We start from the raw sequence: 19,372 nt of genomic DNA on the forward strand, positions 1-19,372 counted from the left end.
GAGAGTGAATATTCTTGTCTTATTTCCAACTAAAGAGAATACATTAAGTCTTTTATTATCAAATGTGATAGTTTTTTTATAGCAGTTTATATGAAATTCCCTTTTGGTTCTACTTTGTTGAAAGAATTTTAAAAATTTGTATTAAGGATAGGCATTGAATTTTATCAAATGATTTATATGTGTATATTGAGATGATCATATTTTTTATTCTATTCTTAACAATTTGAAATATTGATTTCAAATGTTAAATCAACATTCCTAGGAAAATTTTACTTGATCATTGCGTGTTATTCTTTTAAAAATATTGCTAAAGTTTTCTTGTAGTGTCCTTGTCTGGTTTTGATATCAAGGTAATGCTGTTTTCGTCAAATTAATTTGGAAGTGTTTTCTTCTCATCTGTTTTTTGTTGTTGTTGTTGTTAAGTTTGAGCAGATTGGGATTAATTCTTTTTTTTTTTTTTTTTTCTAATTTTTATCCTTACCCGAGGGCATTTTTCCATTTTTTTTGATCAGATAGAGTGGGAGGGAGAGAGAGGAAGAGAGAGAGAGAGAGGAAGAGAGAGAGAGAGAGAGAGAGAGAGAGAGAGAGAGAGAGAGAGAGAGAGAAACAGAAACATCAGTGTAAAAGGGACAAATCGAGTGGCTGCCTCCCACAGCATCCAACCAGGGCCAGGGACAAATTGCAACCGAGGTACGTGCCCTTAGTGGGAACCAAACCCGGGTCTCTCTGGACCACAGGCCGATGCTCTAACTGCTGAGCCAAACCAGCCAGAGCAGTATTAAGTCTTTACATGTTTTGTCACATTCATGAGTGAAGCCATCTGGTCCTGAACTTTGCTCATTTGGAGATTTTCTGATTACTGATTCAATCTCCTTACCAGTAATGAATCTGTTCAGACTTCTTATTTCTTCATGTTTTAGTCTTGGTAGGTTGTATATTTCTTGGAACTTATCTATTCCTTCTAGGTTGTCCAGTTTGTTGATGTATACTACTTGTTTACAATAGTCTCTTATGATCCTTTGTATTTCTGTGGTATCAATTGTAATTTATCTTTGATTTCTGATTTTGAACCATCTCTTTTTCTTGGTGAATCTAGCTAAAAGTTTGTAAATTTTGATTATCTTCAAAAAGAAAAAAGCTTTTAGTTTCATTGATCTTTTCTACTTTTAAAGAATTTGTGAGGTATAATTGACATACAACATTATGTTAGTTTCAGATGTACAATACAATGATTTGGTATTTGTATGTATTGTGATAAGCAACATAAGTCTAGTTAACATCCATCGCCATACATAATAACAGGATATTTTTTCTTGTGATGAGAAGTTTTAAGATATATTCTCTCAGCAATTTTCAAATATGCAATAAAATATTATAGTCACCAAGCTGTACATTGCATCCCCATGACTTATTTATTTTACACTAGAGGTTTGTACCTTTTGACCCCACTTCATCCATTTTACCCACACCTACCCACTACCTCTGGCAACCACTAATTAATTCTCTGTATCTATGAGCTTGTTTTTTCCCTTAATATTTCACATGTAAGTGTGATCATATGTATTTGTCTTTCTCTGACTTATTTAATTTAGCATAATGTGTTCAAGGTCCACCCATGTTGTTGCAAGTGGCAAGATTACATTCCTTTTTATTGCTGAATAGTATTTGTGTGTGTGTGTGTGTGTGTGTGTGTGTGTGTGTGACATTCTTTATCCATTCATCCACTAAAGGACACTTAAAGTTGTTTCCATGTTTTGGCTATTGTAAATAATGCTGCAGTGGACTTGGCGTGTATCTTCTTGAGTGCTTTCACTTTTTTTGGATAAATACCTAGAAATGAAATTGCTGAATCATATGATAGTTCTTTTTTGTTTGTTTGTTTGTTTTAATATGCAAGTTACTTAGCATTTTATTTATTAATTTATTTTTGTTACAGATGTTTTTCCTTTTTCCCCTCTAGATACCCTCCTCCCCATCCCGCCCCCCACTCCACCAGCATTGTTGTTTATGTCCATTTGTTATGAACACATGCATATAAGTTCTTTGGTTCATCTCATCCATACTCCCCACCCCCCTCCTCTGAGGTTTATCAGTCTGAACTATACTCCTTTCTATGTATCTGGGTCTATTTCATTCATCAGCCCACCTTGTTAATTATATTCCACAAATAAGTGAGATCCTGTGGTATTTGTCTTTCTCTGATTGGCTTATTTTGCTTAGCATAATACTCTCGAGGTCCCTCCATGTTGTCTCAAAGGATAAGAGATCTTTCTTCCTTACGGCTGCATAGCATTCCACTGTATATATCTACCACAGCTTTGTAATTTTAATTTTTGAGGAGACTTCATACTGTTTTCCCTAAGGACTACACCAGCTTAGATTTCCATCAACAGTGCACAAAGTTTCCCTTGTCTCCATATCCTTGCCAACATTTATCCCTTGTCTTTTGATAATAGCCATTCCAACAAGTGTGAGGTGATATTTCATTGTGGTTTTAATTTGCATTTTCCTGATGATTAATGATGAACTTCTTTTCATGTACCTGCCAGCCATATGTATGTCATCTTTGGGAAAAAAATTATATTAAAATCCTTCATATTTTACCATTGTGTTATATGAGTTTTAAAAATATGTTTTGGATATTAACCTCTTATCAGATATATGATTTCCAAATATTTTCTCCCATTCAGTAGATTGCCTTTTCATTTTGTTGATATTTTTTCTGTGCACAAACCTTTAGTTTGATGTAGTCTCATTTGTTTATTTTTGCTTTTGTTTCTTGTGCTTTTGGTGTTAAATCCAAAAAAATTGTCACCAAGACCAATGTCAAGGGCCTTACCCTCTGTTTTCTTCTAGGAGTTCTATGGTTTTAGGTCTTACATTCAAATCTTTAATTCATTTTGAGGTGATTTTTGTGTATGGTATGAGATAATAATCCAGTTTTATTGTTTTGCATGTGACTGCCCACTTTTCCCAGCACCTTTAATTGAAAAGACTGTTTTTCCCAATTGTATATTCAAAACTACTTTGTATTTGTGTAAATTAATTGTCCATACCTGTATGTGCTTGTTTCTGGACTCTCTATTCTGCTCTATTGCTCTATTGTCTGTTTTATGTCAGTACCTTACAGGTTTGATTATGATGGCTTTGTAATGCATTTGAATTCAGGAAGCATTAACCCTTCAGCTTTGTTGTTCTTTCCTAAGATTGCTTTGACTATGTTGGGTCTTTTGTGGTTCCACACAATTTTTAGGGTTGTTTGTTCTATTTCTGTGAAAAAGGTTATTGGAGTTTTGAGGGATTGCATTGCATCTGTAGATTGCTTTGGGTAATATGGACTTTTAAACAATATTCTTCTAGTCCCTGAGCACAGACTACATTTCTATTTCTTTGTAGTTTCTTCAATTTCTTTCATCAGTGTCTTACAGTTTTTTGTGTACAGGTTTTTCACCTCCTTAAATTTATTCCTAGGTATTTTATTCTTTTGTATCCTTCAACTTTACTGAATTTGTTTATTAGTTCCAACAGTATTTTGGTGGAGTATTTAGGATTTTCTATATATAATATCGTCATCTGCAAATTCTGACAGTTTTACTTCTTCCCTTCCAATTAGGATGTCTTTTATTTCTTTTTCTTGCCTAACCGCTCTGGCTAGGACTTCTCTACTATATCAAATAGAAGTGGTGAGAGTGGTATATTTTTATATATCCTCCAATGAGGTAAATTAACAAAAACAACTATATATTGTTGTTGTTAAACCTCACCAGAGGATATTTTTTTCATTGATTTTTAGATAGAGTGGAAGGGAGAAAGGGAGGGAGGGGAGGAGAAAGAGAGAGAGAGAGAAACATACATCAGTGTGAGAGAGACACATTGATTGGTTGTCTTCCACATGACCCCCTCCCCCCAGGTGCCAGGGATAGAACCTGCAACTCTTTGGTCTTTGAGCTGACTCTCTAACCACTGAGCAAAACCAGCCAGGGCTGTTTTATATATTTTTTGTTAAGTTTTCTAGTTATTCCTACTATGAGAATAATTGTCACATTTCTTCTCTAATATGACCCAGAACAGAGGCATATGCCCACACTTGTGTGCTTGCGCTCTCTCTCTCTCTCTTTCTCTCCTTTTCCTTTCTTTTTATTTTATTTTTGGTACATGCCCCTAGTTGCTGGGCCTAACGGGAACTGAACCCGGGACTCTCTGGTCTGCAGGCTGACGCTCCAACTGCTGAGCCAAACTGGCCAGGGCTTTTCCTTTCCTTTTAAAAACAAATATTAATTTTTTCCTGGCCAGTGTGACTAAGTTGGTTGGAGCATCATCTCATGCACTGAAGAGTCACGGGTTCGATTCCCCATCACGACAGATACCCAGGTTGCGGGTTCGATCCCTGGTCAGGGTGTATACTGGAGGCAACCTATCAATATTTCTCTCTTATATTGATGTTTCTTTCTCTCTCCCTTCCTCTCTTTCTAAAATTAAAAAATATATATTAATTCTTCCTTTTAGCATTGTTATACACACATGAAGTATTGTCAATTAATACATTAGATGCCATGCATTGCCTATATTTTATGTTTGTTTTCCTACAATGCTGACTGCAAGATATGTACATGTTCATGTTGACTTATGGACTTCACTTTAAAGAATTAGATAGGTAAATTAAGGTCTCTCAATGAAGATTCTTATGGTGGGGTGCCAGCCCATACCCCAGATGCCTCAGTACTTCCCAAGCAGATAGGTCAATTTCTGTAAAGATAGTTATGTAGAAATTAGTTCTTCGATTTCAGTCTAAGTTAGTGAAGGTGGCTGTGTATGTGTAGAGATGGGAATGTTGGGAGCACCCAACTGGTTCAGGCATTCCTTTACAATCCTTAAATTTATTTTGCCAAATAATATTGAACATTCCATTCTCTGCTCCATACTTGCCCACTCTGTGCTTAGAGTCTCCTAGGAACTCTACCAAGAAGACCATATTCATCTTTTTATAGCCTTCTCCTGGGAGTATTCTGGGCTACAATTTTCTTGGTCTGGTTTATCCATTAATACAATTGCATCTTCTGTCTTCTAGAAATACATTCCTATTACTGTTTGCTCATAGCTATCTATCCCATTGTCACCTTTTCTAATGATTTATTCCCTTTCATTCCTCTACACTACCATTTCCATGGAGTTTGGGGAGAGTTGGGAAGTTGAACACATATGTCCATGCCATAATTTTGAATTAGATGCCTCTTGGGAAAATGTTATGACAAATCTTGTGACAATCACTTATGTTATTAAAAATTTCAATTAACTTTTTAGTGAATAATAATAGTAATAAAACCTTACCCCATCTCCAAGGCTTAATTTCTATTGCAAGAATAAATAACAGTATGAATGCAAATTGCTTAGAAATGAACCAAAGCCAAGGAATGATTCAGATTATTTGAGCACCATTTGGTGGATGTATGACTCTGTGTATTATGTTGCTTGAGATGCTTTAAAAAGTCAACTTTAGCCTGGCCGGTGTGGCTCACTGATTGAGCATTGACCCATGCATCAAGAGGTCGCCAGTTTGATTCCCAATCAGGACACATGCCCAGTTTGTGGGTCTGGTCCCCAGTGAGGGGCATGCAGGAGGCAGCCAGTCAATGTTCTCTCTCAACGACATTTCTCTCTCACTCTCTCTCTCTCTCCCTCCCTCCCTCTCTCTCTCAAATTAAAAACAAAAATAATACACAAAGAAAAAATATTTTTAAAAAGTCAACTTTAAAAAATGCTTGAACTCCATAGACAAAAGTAACATCGCAGACTAAGAATTATACTTTTGCTTCATGATTAAATTTGATTATATACCTATAGTAAAGTAGACAAATTAGAGTTTATTGTTATATTTGTGGCTGACTTTTCTATTTTTCTCATAGGTACAAGAGTAAACCTGCTGATGATTATGAAGATCCCAAAGATGTTCAAGCCATCAAAGAGGCTCAGTTGTATATGGGAGACTTCAATCTGAAGACAGCCCCAGACTATAAGATACCCGAGCACATGAGAATAAATGCTGCCAAGAAAGAGGAAGAACTGGGACAGCTAGACTCTATGGTACTTACTCACAGCTTGTAAGACAGTGAGAGGCACCTGGGTTTTTTTTTATTTTTATTTTTTTATCCTCACCGGAGGACATTTTTCAATTTTTTGCTCAGGTAGAGTGGGAGGGAGAGAGAGGAACAGAGAGAGAGAGAGAGAGAGAAACATCGACGTGAAAGGGACACATCGAGTGGCTGCCACCCGCACAACCGACCAGGGCCGGGGACAAACTGCAACCGAGGTACGCGCCCTTAGCGGGAACCGAACCCGGGTCTCTCAGGACCGCAGGCCGACGCTCTAACCGCTGAGCCAAACCAGCCAGGGCGGCACCTGGGTTTTTAATTCAATTTTGCTAAAACCACCCATTTCACTATCAAGTCCATAACAATCTACAGTCATAGAAATTTAGAACTGGAAAAGAACTTCATGTTCATATAGGCCTCAGTGCCCTCATTTGTAGAAAGGGGGCATTTTTCTAGATGATCATGAAAAATATTGTTGGGATTTTTTTTTTTTTTAATTACTGACTTAATCTTCTCACTGGTAATTGGTCTACTCAGATTTTCTACTTCTTCATGGTTCATACTTGGAAGAGTGTATGCATGTGTCTAGGAATGTATCCATTTCTTCTTGGTTGTCCAATTTGTTGGTGTGTAATTGTTAATAGTTTCTTATTAATAGCAATTCTGTGGTATCAGTTGTAACTTCTGTTTTATTTCCTATTTTTTCTTGGTGAGTCTAGCTAAAGATTTGTCAATTTTGTTTTTCTTTTAAAAAATCCAGCTCTTAGTTTCTTTGATTTTTTTCTATTGTTTTATGGTCTCTATTTTATTTAATTCTACTCTGATCTTTATGAACTTCCCTCTTCGAACATTTTTTTCTGCATCCCATACACTTTGAAATGTTGTATTTCCATTTTCATTTGTGTCCATGTATTTTTTGATTTCCTCATTGATTTTTTCATTGACCTATTGGTTGTTGAATAATCTTACTTAATCTCCACATATTTGTGATTTTTTTCAGTTTTCTTATTACATTTGATTTCTAGTTTTGTGCCATTGTAGTAGGAAAAGATGCTTGATGAGATATGAATCTTCTTAAATTATGGAGACTTGTTTTGTGGCCTAATGTGATATATGCTGCACATAGAATATTGTGCACTTGAAACGAATGTATATTTTATTTTATTTTTTTTTATTTTTATTTTTTATCCTCACCCGAGGACATTTTTCCATTTTTTGTTCAGATAGAGCGGGAGGGAGAGAGAGAGAGAGAAACATCGATGTGAAAGGGACACATCGAGTGGCTGCCACCCGCATGACCAACCAGGGCCGGGGACAAACTGCAACCGAGGTACGTGCCCTTAGCGGGAACCGAACCCGGGTCTCTCTGTACCGCAGGCCAACGCTCCAACCGCTGAGCCAAACCGGCCAGGGCACAAATGTATATTTTAATGCATTTGGATAGAATGTTCTGTATATATCTGTTAAGTATATTTGGCCTAATGTATTTTTTTAAAGTTGATGTTTCTTACTGAGTTATCTATCTATTGATGGAAGTGGGGTATTAAAATCTCTTACTATCATTGCATGCTGTCATTTTCTCCTTTTAAGTCTGTTAACAGTTGCTTTATATATTTTGGTGCTTCTACATTGGGTGAATGAGTTTTACAAATGTTATATCCTCTTGTTGAACTGACCCCTTTTGTCATTATGCAATGTCTTTATTTGTCTTTTATTATAGTTTTTGTTTCAAAGTGTGTTTTGTCTGATATAAGTATAACTACACTAGCTTTCTTTTTATTTTTATTTGTATGGAATATCTATATCCATCTCTTCACTTTCAATCTGTGTGAGTTATTAGAACTGAAGTGAGTCTCTTGTAGGAAGTGTATAGATGAATCTTGTTTTGTTTTTTTTTATATCCATTCAGCCACTCTGTTTCTTTTTGATTGGGGGATTTAGTCCATTTACATTTAAAGTAATTATTGATAGGTATGACTTATGACTTCTTTTAATTGTTTTCTGGCTGGTTTTGTAGTTCTGTTGTTCTCTTCCTTTGTGGTTTGATGACTTTCCTTAGTGTTATGTTTAGATTTCTTTCTCATTATCTTTTGTTTACACACACACACACACACACACACACACACACACACACACAGTCATTCTGTTTTAAGTTGATAGCTATTTAAGTTTGAATGCATTTTATAAGTGATCAATGCACTACCTATATTTGACTCTACCATTGAGCTTTATACTTTCATGTTTTCTTTCTTTCTTTCTTTCTTTCTTTCTTTCTTTCTTTCTTTCTTTCTTTCTTTCTTTCTTTCTTTCTTCCTTCCTTCCTTCCTTCCTTCCTTCCTTCCTTCCTTCCTTCCTTCCTTCCTTCCTTCCTTTCTTCCTCCCTCCCTCCCTCCCTCCTTCCCTCCTTCCCTCCTTCCCTCCTTCTTTCCCTCCCTTTCCCCCCTCTCTTTCTTTCTTCGTTTTCAATCCTTGCCTGAGGATATTTTTCCATTGATTTTCAAATAGAGTGGGAGGGAGGGGGATAGAAGACAGAGAGAGAGAGAGAAGGAGAGAGAGAGAAAAAAACATGAATGTGAGAGACACACATTGATTGGTTGCCTCTCACACGACCCCAATCAGGGCTGGGAATGGAATCACAACCAAGGTACATGCCTTGTCTGGAATCAAACCCATGTCTCTTTGGTCTGCGGGCAGTCACTCTAACAGCTGAGCCACACCAGCCAGGGTTCACAGGTTTTCTTATTACTGGATAATGCCTTTGCTTTTCAGCTTAAAGAAGTCCCATTAACATGTCTGACAAAGCCACTTTAATGGGGATGAACTCATTGCTCATTTAGGAAATTGTTTATTTCTCCCTTTATTCTGAATGATAACCTTTCTGGGTAGAGTAGTAATTGGAAGTTTTTTCTTTCAGCACTTTGAATGTGTCATGCCACCCACTTCTTGGTCAGTTGCTGAGAAATCATCTGATAGTCTTTTGGGAGTTTCCTTGTACATAATGAAGTTTTTTTTTCCCCTGTTACTTTTATAATCTGTTCATTTATCTTAATTGTAATGTATCTTGTTGTGGATCTCTTTGGGTTCATCTTTTTTGAATTCTCTGTGCTTCCTGGACCTGGATATCTGCTTCCTTCCCCAGGTTAGGGAAGATTCTGGCCATTTTTTCTTCAAATAAGTTTTCTGCACCATTCTTTCTCGGATTTCCATAATGTTAATGTTATTCCACTTGGTGTTGTCCCATTGTCCCTTAAACTATCTTCACTTTTTAAAATCCTTTGTTTTCTGGCTCTGTTTGAGTGAGTCCTACTGCCTTGTCTTGCAGTCAATCATTTGTTTTTCTGCTTCACGTAGTTTGTTATTGAATCCTTCTAGTGTGTTTTTCCATCTAAGTTATTGTATTCTTCAGCTCTGTGACTTCTGTATGGTATTCTCTTATATTTTTTATCTCTTTGTTGAAGTTCTCACTTTGTTCATTCACTTTCTCCCAGGTTCAGTGAGTATCTTTATGTCCATTACTTTTAACTCATTATCAGGTAAGTTACTTATCTATATTTCATAAAGGTTTTCTTTCTTGGGCTTAACTTGTTTTTTCATTTGGAACATATTCTTCCTCATTTAGCTTGTCTCTCTGTGTTTGTTTCTGTGTATTAGGCAAAACAACTACCTCTCCCAGTCTCAAAGGATTGGCTTTATATAAGCAATGTACCTTGTGTTCTACCTTGCTCTACCTCTTTCTTATCTCTCAAACCTTTGTGATTTTCTAAGCAGCCTGATTTATTCTTGATAGGTCCCAGTTATTGAGGGTATGCCAAGCCCTGTCAGTGTTCCAGAGGAAGAATCACAGAACATTCAGGAGCACCTTTTAAAGTATGCAAATATATGTAGTCCTGTGAGACTGCAGTCATGACCCCTGCTGGCCTCCAAATCAGGCTACTTAAAGGTGTCCCCTTGGTAATATTTGCACAAATCAGGGCTCCAGATGAGTGTGTAAGCTCCTTTCTGGGAGGAACCAATGAGCTGTAGTGAGGTCAAGAGAGAGCACAAAGATGATGTCCCCTGATAGCTCCTTCATGGCCTCTAATGTGTGGTAAACCTAAAGCCTGCCCTTTAGGCTCATAATCCAAGACAAGTAAATAGGCCTTTTCCATATGAAGACTGGGGAGGTGTTTCAATCAGCTATCTGTGCAGAACTGTGGTGGGGGCGGGGGTTAACTTGCCAAGAACTGCTTCTCTGAATGTTTCAGTCCTATGGGGCCTAACAACACAGTCCTTGTAGCCACCATAGCCAGGCGCTCAAGGGGTGTCCCCTGTGTGGATCACATTCATCTGATCTCAGTGGGCCTACAGAAGGGTGTGTGAGTGAGTCTGCTGGCTGCAGCTGGCTGTGGGAGGATGTGGTGACAGGGCAAGCCTGCTGATGGGGTGGGACAAGCCTGTAAGTGCTAGAAGGTAGAGGGAGCACAAATATGACACTGCCAGCACCAGTGCCAGTAAAGTGTACTAAGAGTACAAAAATGGTACTCACCAGCACTTTCATCCTTAGAGAAAGTCCCAGTAGTCATTTTAATATTGGCTAATGAATCTCCTTTACATATGGTCTAGATACTTTTTCAACAGCTGCATTTGTGCTGGATCCAGGTGAGTGAGTCTGCATGTGAGTCCTTTAAAAACTAACTTTCCTTTCTCCACAGACTTTTGAGTCTCCTGGTCATAAACTCCACTGGCTTTCAAAGTCAGATTTTTTTTTTTTGGGGGGGGGGGGTGTTGTATCTCTGGTGCAAGTCCCAAGAGTTATGGTATCTGATGTGGGGCACAAATTCCTTGCTTCTTATGGAATCGCTTCATGTTTGTGAGATTTCTTTCTGTTGTGGGTCTTTGTGCTGGAATGGTTTTGGTGAGACCACATTTCTGCTTCTCCTATCCATCTCGATATGGCCCTTTTATCCTTTGTTGTGGAGGAGCTAGCTGTTCAACTATTTTAAGGTCTTTTTCAGAGGGAATTGATCCGTAGGGATGGTGTGTCCACAGGAGGAGGTGAATTAGGATCTTCCTACACTGCCATCTTGAACCCATCCCCCCACCATTGAGCATTTTATTAGTGACCATTTGGGTTGCTTTTCTGTTCATCTGAGGTAGTTCTTGTTTCATCTTTCATGTTACATTTGTCATCATAGAACATATTCTTTTGACCACAATTTTCCAGTCATCCAACCTGAAATGTCAGTCTAACTAGAGATGATGGATGTTTTAAACTGAATTGCATTACACCAAAATCCACTTTATTAAAGTGGAAGCATAACAGAATGTAGAGCATGCTATTCTACAAGTCAGAAGATTGGAGTTCTGTTGTCATCTCTAACACTTCATAGCTTTGTAAACTTTGTTAGTCTTGTAAATACCCCTAAGTTATATTGTTTGTAAAAAAGGTATTAATTCCAATGAACAACAGTAAGACATGTCTAGTGTAACTCATAGGGTTGATGTAAAGGTCAAAGTCAATAAATGGTCATTCTTGTCATGGTTAAATTAAAAATCATTGAAAAGTATTAAATATTTTAAAAATAGTTTATTATACATCCCTTCTCCCCCTGGCCAGTGTTTAGATGTGTGCATATTTGAAAAAGTAGAAAGAAAGGGTTGATGTATGAAGAGGGCTCCTTTAAGAGGTAGCCTTAAGCTACTAGACTGGTTTGGGTTTCATCTTTTAAGCTCAATTCTCAGTCCTGTAGGTGCTTCAGAAGTGATCCTCCATTCACCCAAATGCTGGATTTTGAGTTTAAGCCTTAATGCTTTAAAGGTGTGTTCTTGAGTATGTAAAACATTGCTTCTATTTTGTTACATAGATAGTAAACATACAAGTTTAAGTTTTCTGTGCCTTTTGATCTTTTATTTTTGTAATCTGTGTATTTATGCAAAGTAACTCTTAACAATCTTTGGACCATCTAGTTGCTTTAACTGCTCACAGGAGCAGGGTTGCATGGACCCATAGGTTCTGGTAAGGGTATGAAGGAGACATGGGTCTGTATGACACCTGTGGGTAGAGGCAGGGGGCACAACTTGGCTTAGATAAATGGAGAAGGAAATAAAGAAGAGTCCTGGGACCTCTTGGTGTGATATGATACTGAAATTTAGGGTCATTACTTTGCCTGCACAAGGAGTAACAGTAATATGTGGCCAAAATATAGAATGCAAATAGGCTTAATTATAGTTTGGCCCTAGGTAGGCAATCCTGAGTGAGTGTAAGACAATGATATTTGACTTTCCATCAGAAAAGGACAGTTACTTGTGTGTTTCTGGGCAAAGAATGACCCTCTCCTCCCTGGGACCTGGCTGAGTGCAATCCTTCAGGAAGGACTTCCAGTGAGTAGTGGGAGGGGAGGACAGGGGAACTCAGCCCTATGAGCCAGCTGAGGGATACCACAGGTTGTATCCAAACTATCTCCCCCTTTCAGAAAGGCGAAATGAGGAAAAGCCTAAATGCTAGAGAAAGGAGTAATTTAGAAGTGAACAGGAATGGTCAGATACATTTTTATCTTGAATTTTTGTTAGGCATACCAGTCAGGGGCCAAAAGCAAATCATATTTGAAACTGTCCTTTGTGAGTGGGTTATCATTTTGCTTCCTTTCTGTTCTTTTTATCAGACCCACTCAAAGAAAATGCACTTTAATAAGTCCATCCTCTCTCTTCGAGACCTGAAAGTGGCTGTCATCGAGGAGATACAGTGCCTGGTGCAAGAGCTGAAGAGCATTCAGGCAATTCTTCATGAGTCCAAGCACATCCCCATTCCTGAAATCCCTCAGATGTACCCGGAGGAAGTTCCTGAAAAGAGATTTTACTATGACGAAGACACTCTCTTTGCGTTTAAGCATAAGCATAAGGAAAATGAGTCCGAAAAGGCCCCTCAAACAGAACAGACAGGGTCTATATCCTTCAGTGGAGGATTCCTTAAATTGTCTTCTGGAAAGGACGGGGATATGACAACACGAGGTTCATTGTCTAAATCAGCAAGGGCATCGACATTTGGTCTAGATATTCCAAAATTCTTGGAATTTGAAAAAGCAGATCCAACTGATGTAGAGCTGGAGATTATGAAGAGAAATGAGATTAAGCACATGTACATGCAGCAGTATTTGGCCAACAGGGTAAGGGGTGAGACTGTGCCTATTTAAAGCTGAAAGGGAATGGAGCAGGGAAGTTGATCTAATTTCTTATTTATTTATTTAATTTTTTTTTCTACATTAACCTTCCCCAAACCCTGAGCAGCCCACAACTCACCAATGGCTTGGCTTCCTCCCCACCCCTGGTTTTCTGAAAATCATTGTGCTCTGCCCAGAACTTTGTACCTTTGTAACATCTTCCTTTTTGGAAAGCTAACTAAGCATTAGGGGCAAATCCATGTTAATTGGCATCTAACTGAAGCCATGGTGAAGGGGAAGTGATGGAGCAGCTTTCACGTAAAGCATGGACTATAATAAAAACCTTCCAGAGAAAATGGGCCACCCTCTGCTTTTTATACTCTCCCCTTTCTCTAATTTGTGATTTGCTCCAACAGTGGAGTGTTCATGTTGATGAATGACTTCAAAATTGCTCTGTAGCTAGAATGCCAACTATTTTTATTTCTAAGAAGATCAGGACCAGACTGGGACCCGTTGTGCAGGAGGTACTCCGGATATAGAAGGAAAGGGACCTCTCCTGGATAGACAGCTCCCTGCCACCAGCCACATAGAGTCCTTTTCCTCATTGTGTCTTTTCCAGCTAAGCAGCCCTTATAGCTTTCCAACCTTATTCTTCACCCATTATCTCTACTTCATCCAGCCCAGTATTCTCACTCTTCCTGCTTCTCCCCACTTCTCTTCCCCAATTCAGTTTCATATCTGTGCTTTGTCTTTTGCTATTTCCTTCTATCTGCAATGACTTCCTTTCCAGTTCCAAACCCCTTCTAGACCTTCTGTCCACATTACATACCCTCTTCTTTTAAAACATCAGTTGCACCTATAATCAGCACATCACGTTTTGTACTTCATTTTCTTGCTGTTTTATGTGTGTGAGTTTTGTCTTGCAAATTAGGTTATGCAGTTCTTGAGGGAAGGCATAGAAACTTCTTCTGATGTCCCCACAGTGTCTCGGACAATGCCAGACATATAGTAGATATTCAGTGAAAAGTTTTGACTTTATTGACCTATTTACTTTATTAATTAAAAATATGTATTGGACATTCTATGAGCAGGGACAAAGCAAGCTAGGTATAGCAATGTACCAGTCCTCAAGTCAGACACATTCTCATTTTCATAAAGCTTGTAGGCTGTCGGGGGTAAGAGAGAATAGAACAAGTGAACCCCTTAGAAACTTGGACACCTATATGATAAGTTTCAGAATGCTCTTGTACTAAAAATATATAGCCCTGCCTCCAAAAATAATTCAAATTTGTTGAACAAACATTTTTGGGGAGCGCACTTAGTCCAAAGCCCTACATAAAGTTTAATTTTTTTCTTTTCCTTTGTTTTATTTTTTTTTATTTCATCTATTTCTTTTTTATTTTCTTAATGTGACTACTGGAAATTTTTAAATTAGCTATGTAGCTTGCATTATATTTCTATTTATTTTATTTTTGTTACAGACTTTTCTCCTTTTTTACCCCATTGACACCCTCCTTCCCATCTCCCCAGCTCCATCCTCAGCTTTGTTGTCCATGTCCATTGGTTATGCGTACATGCATATAAGTTCTGTGGTTTATCTCTTCCCTCCCCCCACCACCCCCTCTTCTGAGGGTTGTCAGTCCAATCCTTGGTTTTCTTTTGTTTGTTTTTATGCCATATGAAATGCTCCAACAATTTTACTGCCCCAAACCCACGGATCTCTTCACTTTTCTCAGCACCAATCTGGGCCCTCACTCGTTACAAGCATTTGGGAGTTGAGGCTCCCCCATCATGTACAGCCTAATGAAAGACATGCAATGGTTTGTCTTCTTCCTGCTGTATGAGTTTCCTCCGGAGTATCAGTCCTTGGGGCTCTCTCTCGATCTCTTCATCTCCTTTGGGAAGGGGTTGGGGAGAAGCTGTGCCAAAATCAGAGCAAAACTGAGGATTTAAAATCATTAGGATGTCAGATGAGTAATGTCTAGACCAGGACTTGGGAACCTGGGTTCTTATTCCAGCTCTGTGACAATTAGCTTTGATCGCAGGAAGATCACCTTTAGCCTCAACTTCTTCCTTTCTATAATAACATTGACAGGTTTCTTGTGGGTCCTTGATTATATTTATCTAATTAAAAATATTTATCGTTTGACAGATTTGAAAATTTTCAAAATAAGAAGTTGAGGGAAACATTTAGTGTGTACTGTGTGAAAGTCTATGTAGAAATACTGTGGGGATATAATGGAGGTAGATATAAACACAACCCACAAAGAGCTTATTGTCTCTGACTTAACACCATTCAGTACAGCAAAAAGGGCATTCTTGAGCAATGACTTTTTCAATGGTAGAAAAATAGTTGGAAGAACTATAGTTACTGAATTCTACCATTTAATAAATAAATAAATTTATGTAAATTTAAGACTATTGATGAATGATTTACATGACTAGACACAATCACGAACACACCATAACACAACCACACACACACTAGGCATAATAAGGGCATAATGAGAAGATGCTTTTACCTAAATGTATTAAAAAATACATTTACCTGTTCATAATTTCTAACATGTCCTCAAATCTTTTTCCACCTCAGATCAAAGAACTGATTGTCACTTTTGATGCAGAACTCCGTCTCCTGAGGCACCAGAAACTGAAACTAGATACTCAGATGAAATTATCTGACCTGAACCATGTCACATTGTTTCAAGAAATGCTTCTCCTCAAGAATTTTGAAAAACAGGAGAATATTCTTCAAGAGCGTGTTACTTCGTTAGACAAAGAGGAACAGGAGATGCAAGTATGAATGGGCAGGAAAATGCTAGCTGGTTGCACCCTTAGTTATGGAGGGAACTTGATTCTTCTTTTCTTCTTCTCAACTTAATTTCCCTTCTTGTTTAGTCTTCATCTCTTCCTTGTCTTCTGTCTGTTCTCTTTTTCCTCATTATTTAGGCTTGCTCTCTGTTTTTTCGTACCCTTGGTCAGAGAGAAGTGAGTTAGATTTCTAGTGAATTTGATCTGCTATTTTGTAAGGCAGAAGAAAATTTTCAAAAGTGAGCCATATATTTAGTCTATCCATGGATTTCCAAAGTTTATATTTTTGTTGTTACTACCTACCATGTGAAGTTGAGTTTTAATTGTATGCTATTCTTATGAATATAACTGGAAAAGAAGTTGATGAGTTTCTTAGATATGATAGCTATCTATGATAGAGTATTATATAATTAAATATTACAGGAAGTTGTTTCCCTTTTTTTGTTATATATACATGTTAAATTTAAAGAGGTAAATTATGCCATCTCTCTTTGTCCTAAAGGAAGAAAGATTCTGTTAAATAGATATTACATACAGAATGGAGACATCAATTTTTAGAAATTTCAGCTTCACTAAGATATATCTTTTTACTAGTTATTATATGTGGTGGGTAAAATTAGGTTTACAGTTGTAATACAATAAACAGTACAACAAATAATAATACAGGAATAAACTCTGTGTTACAGTACTCACAACTGTAACCCTACTTTTTCCTACTCCTGTATAGATATGAAAAAAATTTGTTTTTGAGACCACACATGCAAATATGTTAGTTGATATCCATATATCAGTAAAAATTTCAGTTTATTTAATTTAGATTTTTTTGAGGAAACTAAACAATAAAAAACTGATCATATTTGATTATGAATGTAACTTTTTTAACAAAAGAATTATAAAATTTTAATCAAGTAAATGGATGGCTCTGCAAACATCAGAAATGTAAACTTCTATTAAGAAGCTTTAAAAATGTGCGTAGCTGTAACCTTACCTTGTAATGTACATTGTTCTCTGAACCTGGTTTATTAGAAATATTTTTGTTTTTTCTTGTTCTTGTTTGTTTAGTGGAGAATCAATGAAACTCTTAAGGAGATGGAAGAGAAAAAGAATGAAATCACCAGGCTCCAGGACCAAGAGAAGGCACTCTATGCTGGCTTCCAAACAGCCATTGGAGAAAACAATAAATTTGCTAACTTCCTCATGAAGGTCCTAAAGAAGAAGATAAAGCGGGTGAAGAAAAAGGAGGTTGAAGGAGATGCTGGTTTGTATTTCTTTCTTATATATGATAATAGTTTTTTCTCATTAGCATGAAGTAAAGAAATAACAAAATTGTCTTCACTACAACATGGACAATGTAGAGGCATTGTGGGATTTAAAGAGCAGAGGTATAAACCTTTTAGGTCTCTATAGGTAAAGTATCACTTTATCTGCTTCATCAGACAGTGTTTTATATATATAAATATAAAATCAACTTGAAAATGAGAGGAAGGAAAAGAAATGTTATACAAATATTAATCAAATAAAGCAGGAATGGCTGATTAAATATCAGATAAAGTACATTTCAGAGCAAAAAAAAAATTACTGGAGACAGAAAAAGCTTGTATAATGATAAAAGTGTCAATCTACCAAGAAGACATCGCAATCATAAATGTGGATGCATAAAACAACAGAGCTGCAAGACGTGAAGCAAAAACTGATAGAAATGAAAGGAAAAATAGACAAATCCATGATTATATTTAGACACCTCAATGCCCCCCCCCCAACATTTGATAGAACAACTATACAGAAAATCAATAAGGATGTAGAAGACCTAAACAGCACCACCAACCAAAAGGATTGAATTGACATAATAGAACACTTCAACCAAAACAGCAGAATATACACACTTTGCAAGTGCTCACAGAGCATATACCAAGATAAAACATATGTTAAACTATGAACAAATCTCAACAACTATAAAAGATTGAAGTCATATAGAATGTGTGCTGTGACCACAGTGGAATCAAACTAGAAATCAGTAACAGCAAGATAACAGAAAAATCTTGGAACACTCAGACCTAAACAACATGCTTATATATAATTCACATGACCCAGAAGACATCTCAGTGTAAATTTTAAAATTACATTGACCTAAATGAACATGAAGATTTGTGGAATACAGCTAAAGCAATCTTGATAGAGAGAAATTTATAGTTCTAAATTAGAAAAGAGGACAAGTCTCAGTCCAATAATTTAAGCTCCCACCTCAAAACCTCAAAACAGAAGAGGAAAATAAACTCAAAGTGAGCAAGCAGAAGGAAGGTAACATAAAGATAAAAACAGAAGTCAATATAACTGAAAGCAGAAAACCAAAAGAAAATCATTTATATGAAGAACTGGTTTGTACTTGAGAAGCTCAGTTGATTGACAAATCTCTAGCAAGGGTAAAAAAAAATAGGAAGACAACAGACAAGGTACCAATATCAAGAATATAAGAGGTAATAATCATTACAGACCCACACTGCAGATATTATTATTATTTTTTTTTATCCTCACCCGAGGACATTTTTCCATTTTTTGTTCAGGTAGAGTGGGGGGGGGGGGGAGAGGAACAGAGAGAGAGAGAGAAACACCGATGTGAAAGGGACACATCGAGTGGCTGCCACCCGCACAACCGACCAGGGCCGGGGACAAACTGCAACCGAGGTACACGCCCTTAGCGGGAACCGAACCCGGGCCTCTCGGGACCGCAGGCCGACGCTCTAACCGCTGAGCCAAACCGGCCAGGACTCACACTGCAGATATTAAATAATAACATGGAAATACAGTGAAGGTCTCTATGCACATAAATTTGGCAACTTGGATGAAATAGACCAATTCCACAAAAATACTATCATGACTCATCCAATGTGAAATAGATAATTTCATAAATTCATAATTTGTAATTTTAGCCTTGGGCATTTTGGCTCAGAGCATCGACCTACAGAAGGGTGTTGGGTTGATTCCCAGTCAAAGGCATGTGCCTGGGTTGCAGGTTTGGTCACTGGCCCTGGTCAGAGTCATGCGGGAGGCAACCAATTGATGTGTCTCTCTCGCATTGATGTTTCTCTCTCCCTCTTCCTCTTTCCCTTCCTTTCTTCCTCCTTCCCTCCCTCCTTCCCACTCTATCTAACAAAAGATTAGCAAATCGGATCCAGCAATACATGAAAAAAATTATTATGACCAAGTGGGATTCATCCCAGAGATGCAAAAATGGTACAATATCTGCAAATCAATAAATGTAATACACCACATGAACAAAATGAAAGATAAAAACCATATAATCATATCAATGGATGCTGAAAAAGCATTCGACAAAAT

The 19,372-nt window shown here is 37.4% G+C and overlaps 1 protein-coding gene across 1 annotated transcript in view; it reads left to right on the forward strand.

Annotated features, from left to right (window-relative positions):
* The window catches only part of CFAP44 (cilia and flagella associated protein 44), a 148,285-nt gene that overhangs the window by 110,042 nt on the left and 18,871 nt on the right, over nt 1–19,372 (forward strand). Inside the window, exons 25-28 of the mRNA XM_036243429.1 lie at nt 5,904–6,081; nt 12,731–13,231; nt 15,819–16,022; nt 17,099–17,294. Of these exons, the coding sequence (XP_036099322.1) occupies nt 5,904–6,081; nt 12,731–13,231; nt 15,819–16,022; nt 17,099–17,294 (1,079 nt within the window). The remainder of the gene's footprint in view (nt 1–5,903; nt 6,082–12,730; nt 13,232–15,818; nt 16,023–17,098; nt 17,295–19,372) is intronic.

The sequence above is a fragment of the Molossus molossus genome, unplaced genomic scaffold (genome assembly GCF_014108415.1).
Source record: "Molossus molossus isolate mMolMol1 unplaced genomic scaffold, mMolMol1.p scaffold_m16_p_5, whole genome shotgun sequence".
Classification (NCBI taxonomy): Eukaryota; Metazoa; Chordata; class Mammalia; order Chiroptera; family Molossidae; genus Molossus; species Molossus molossus.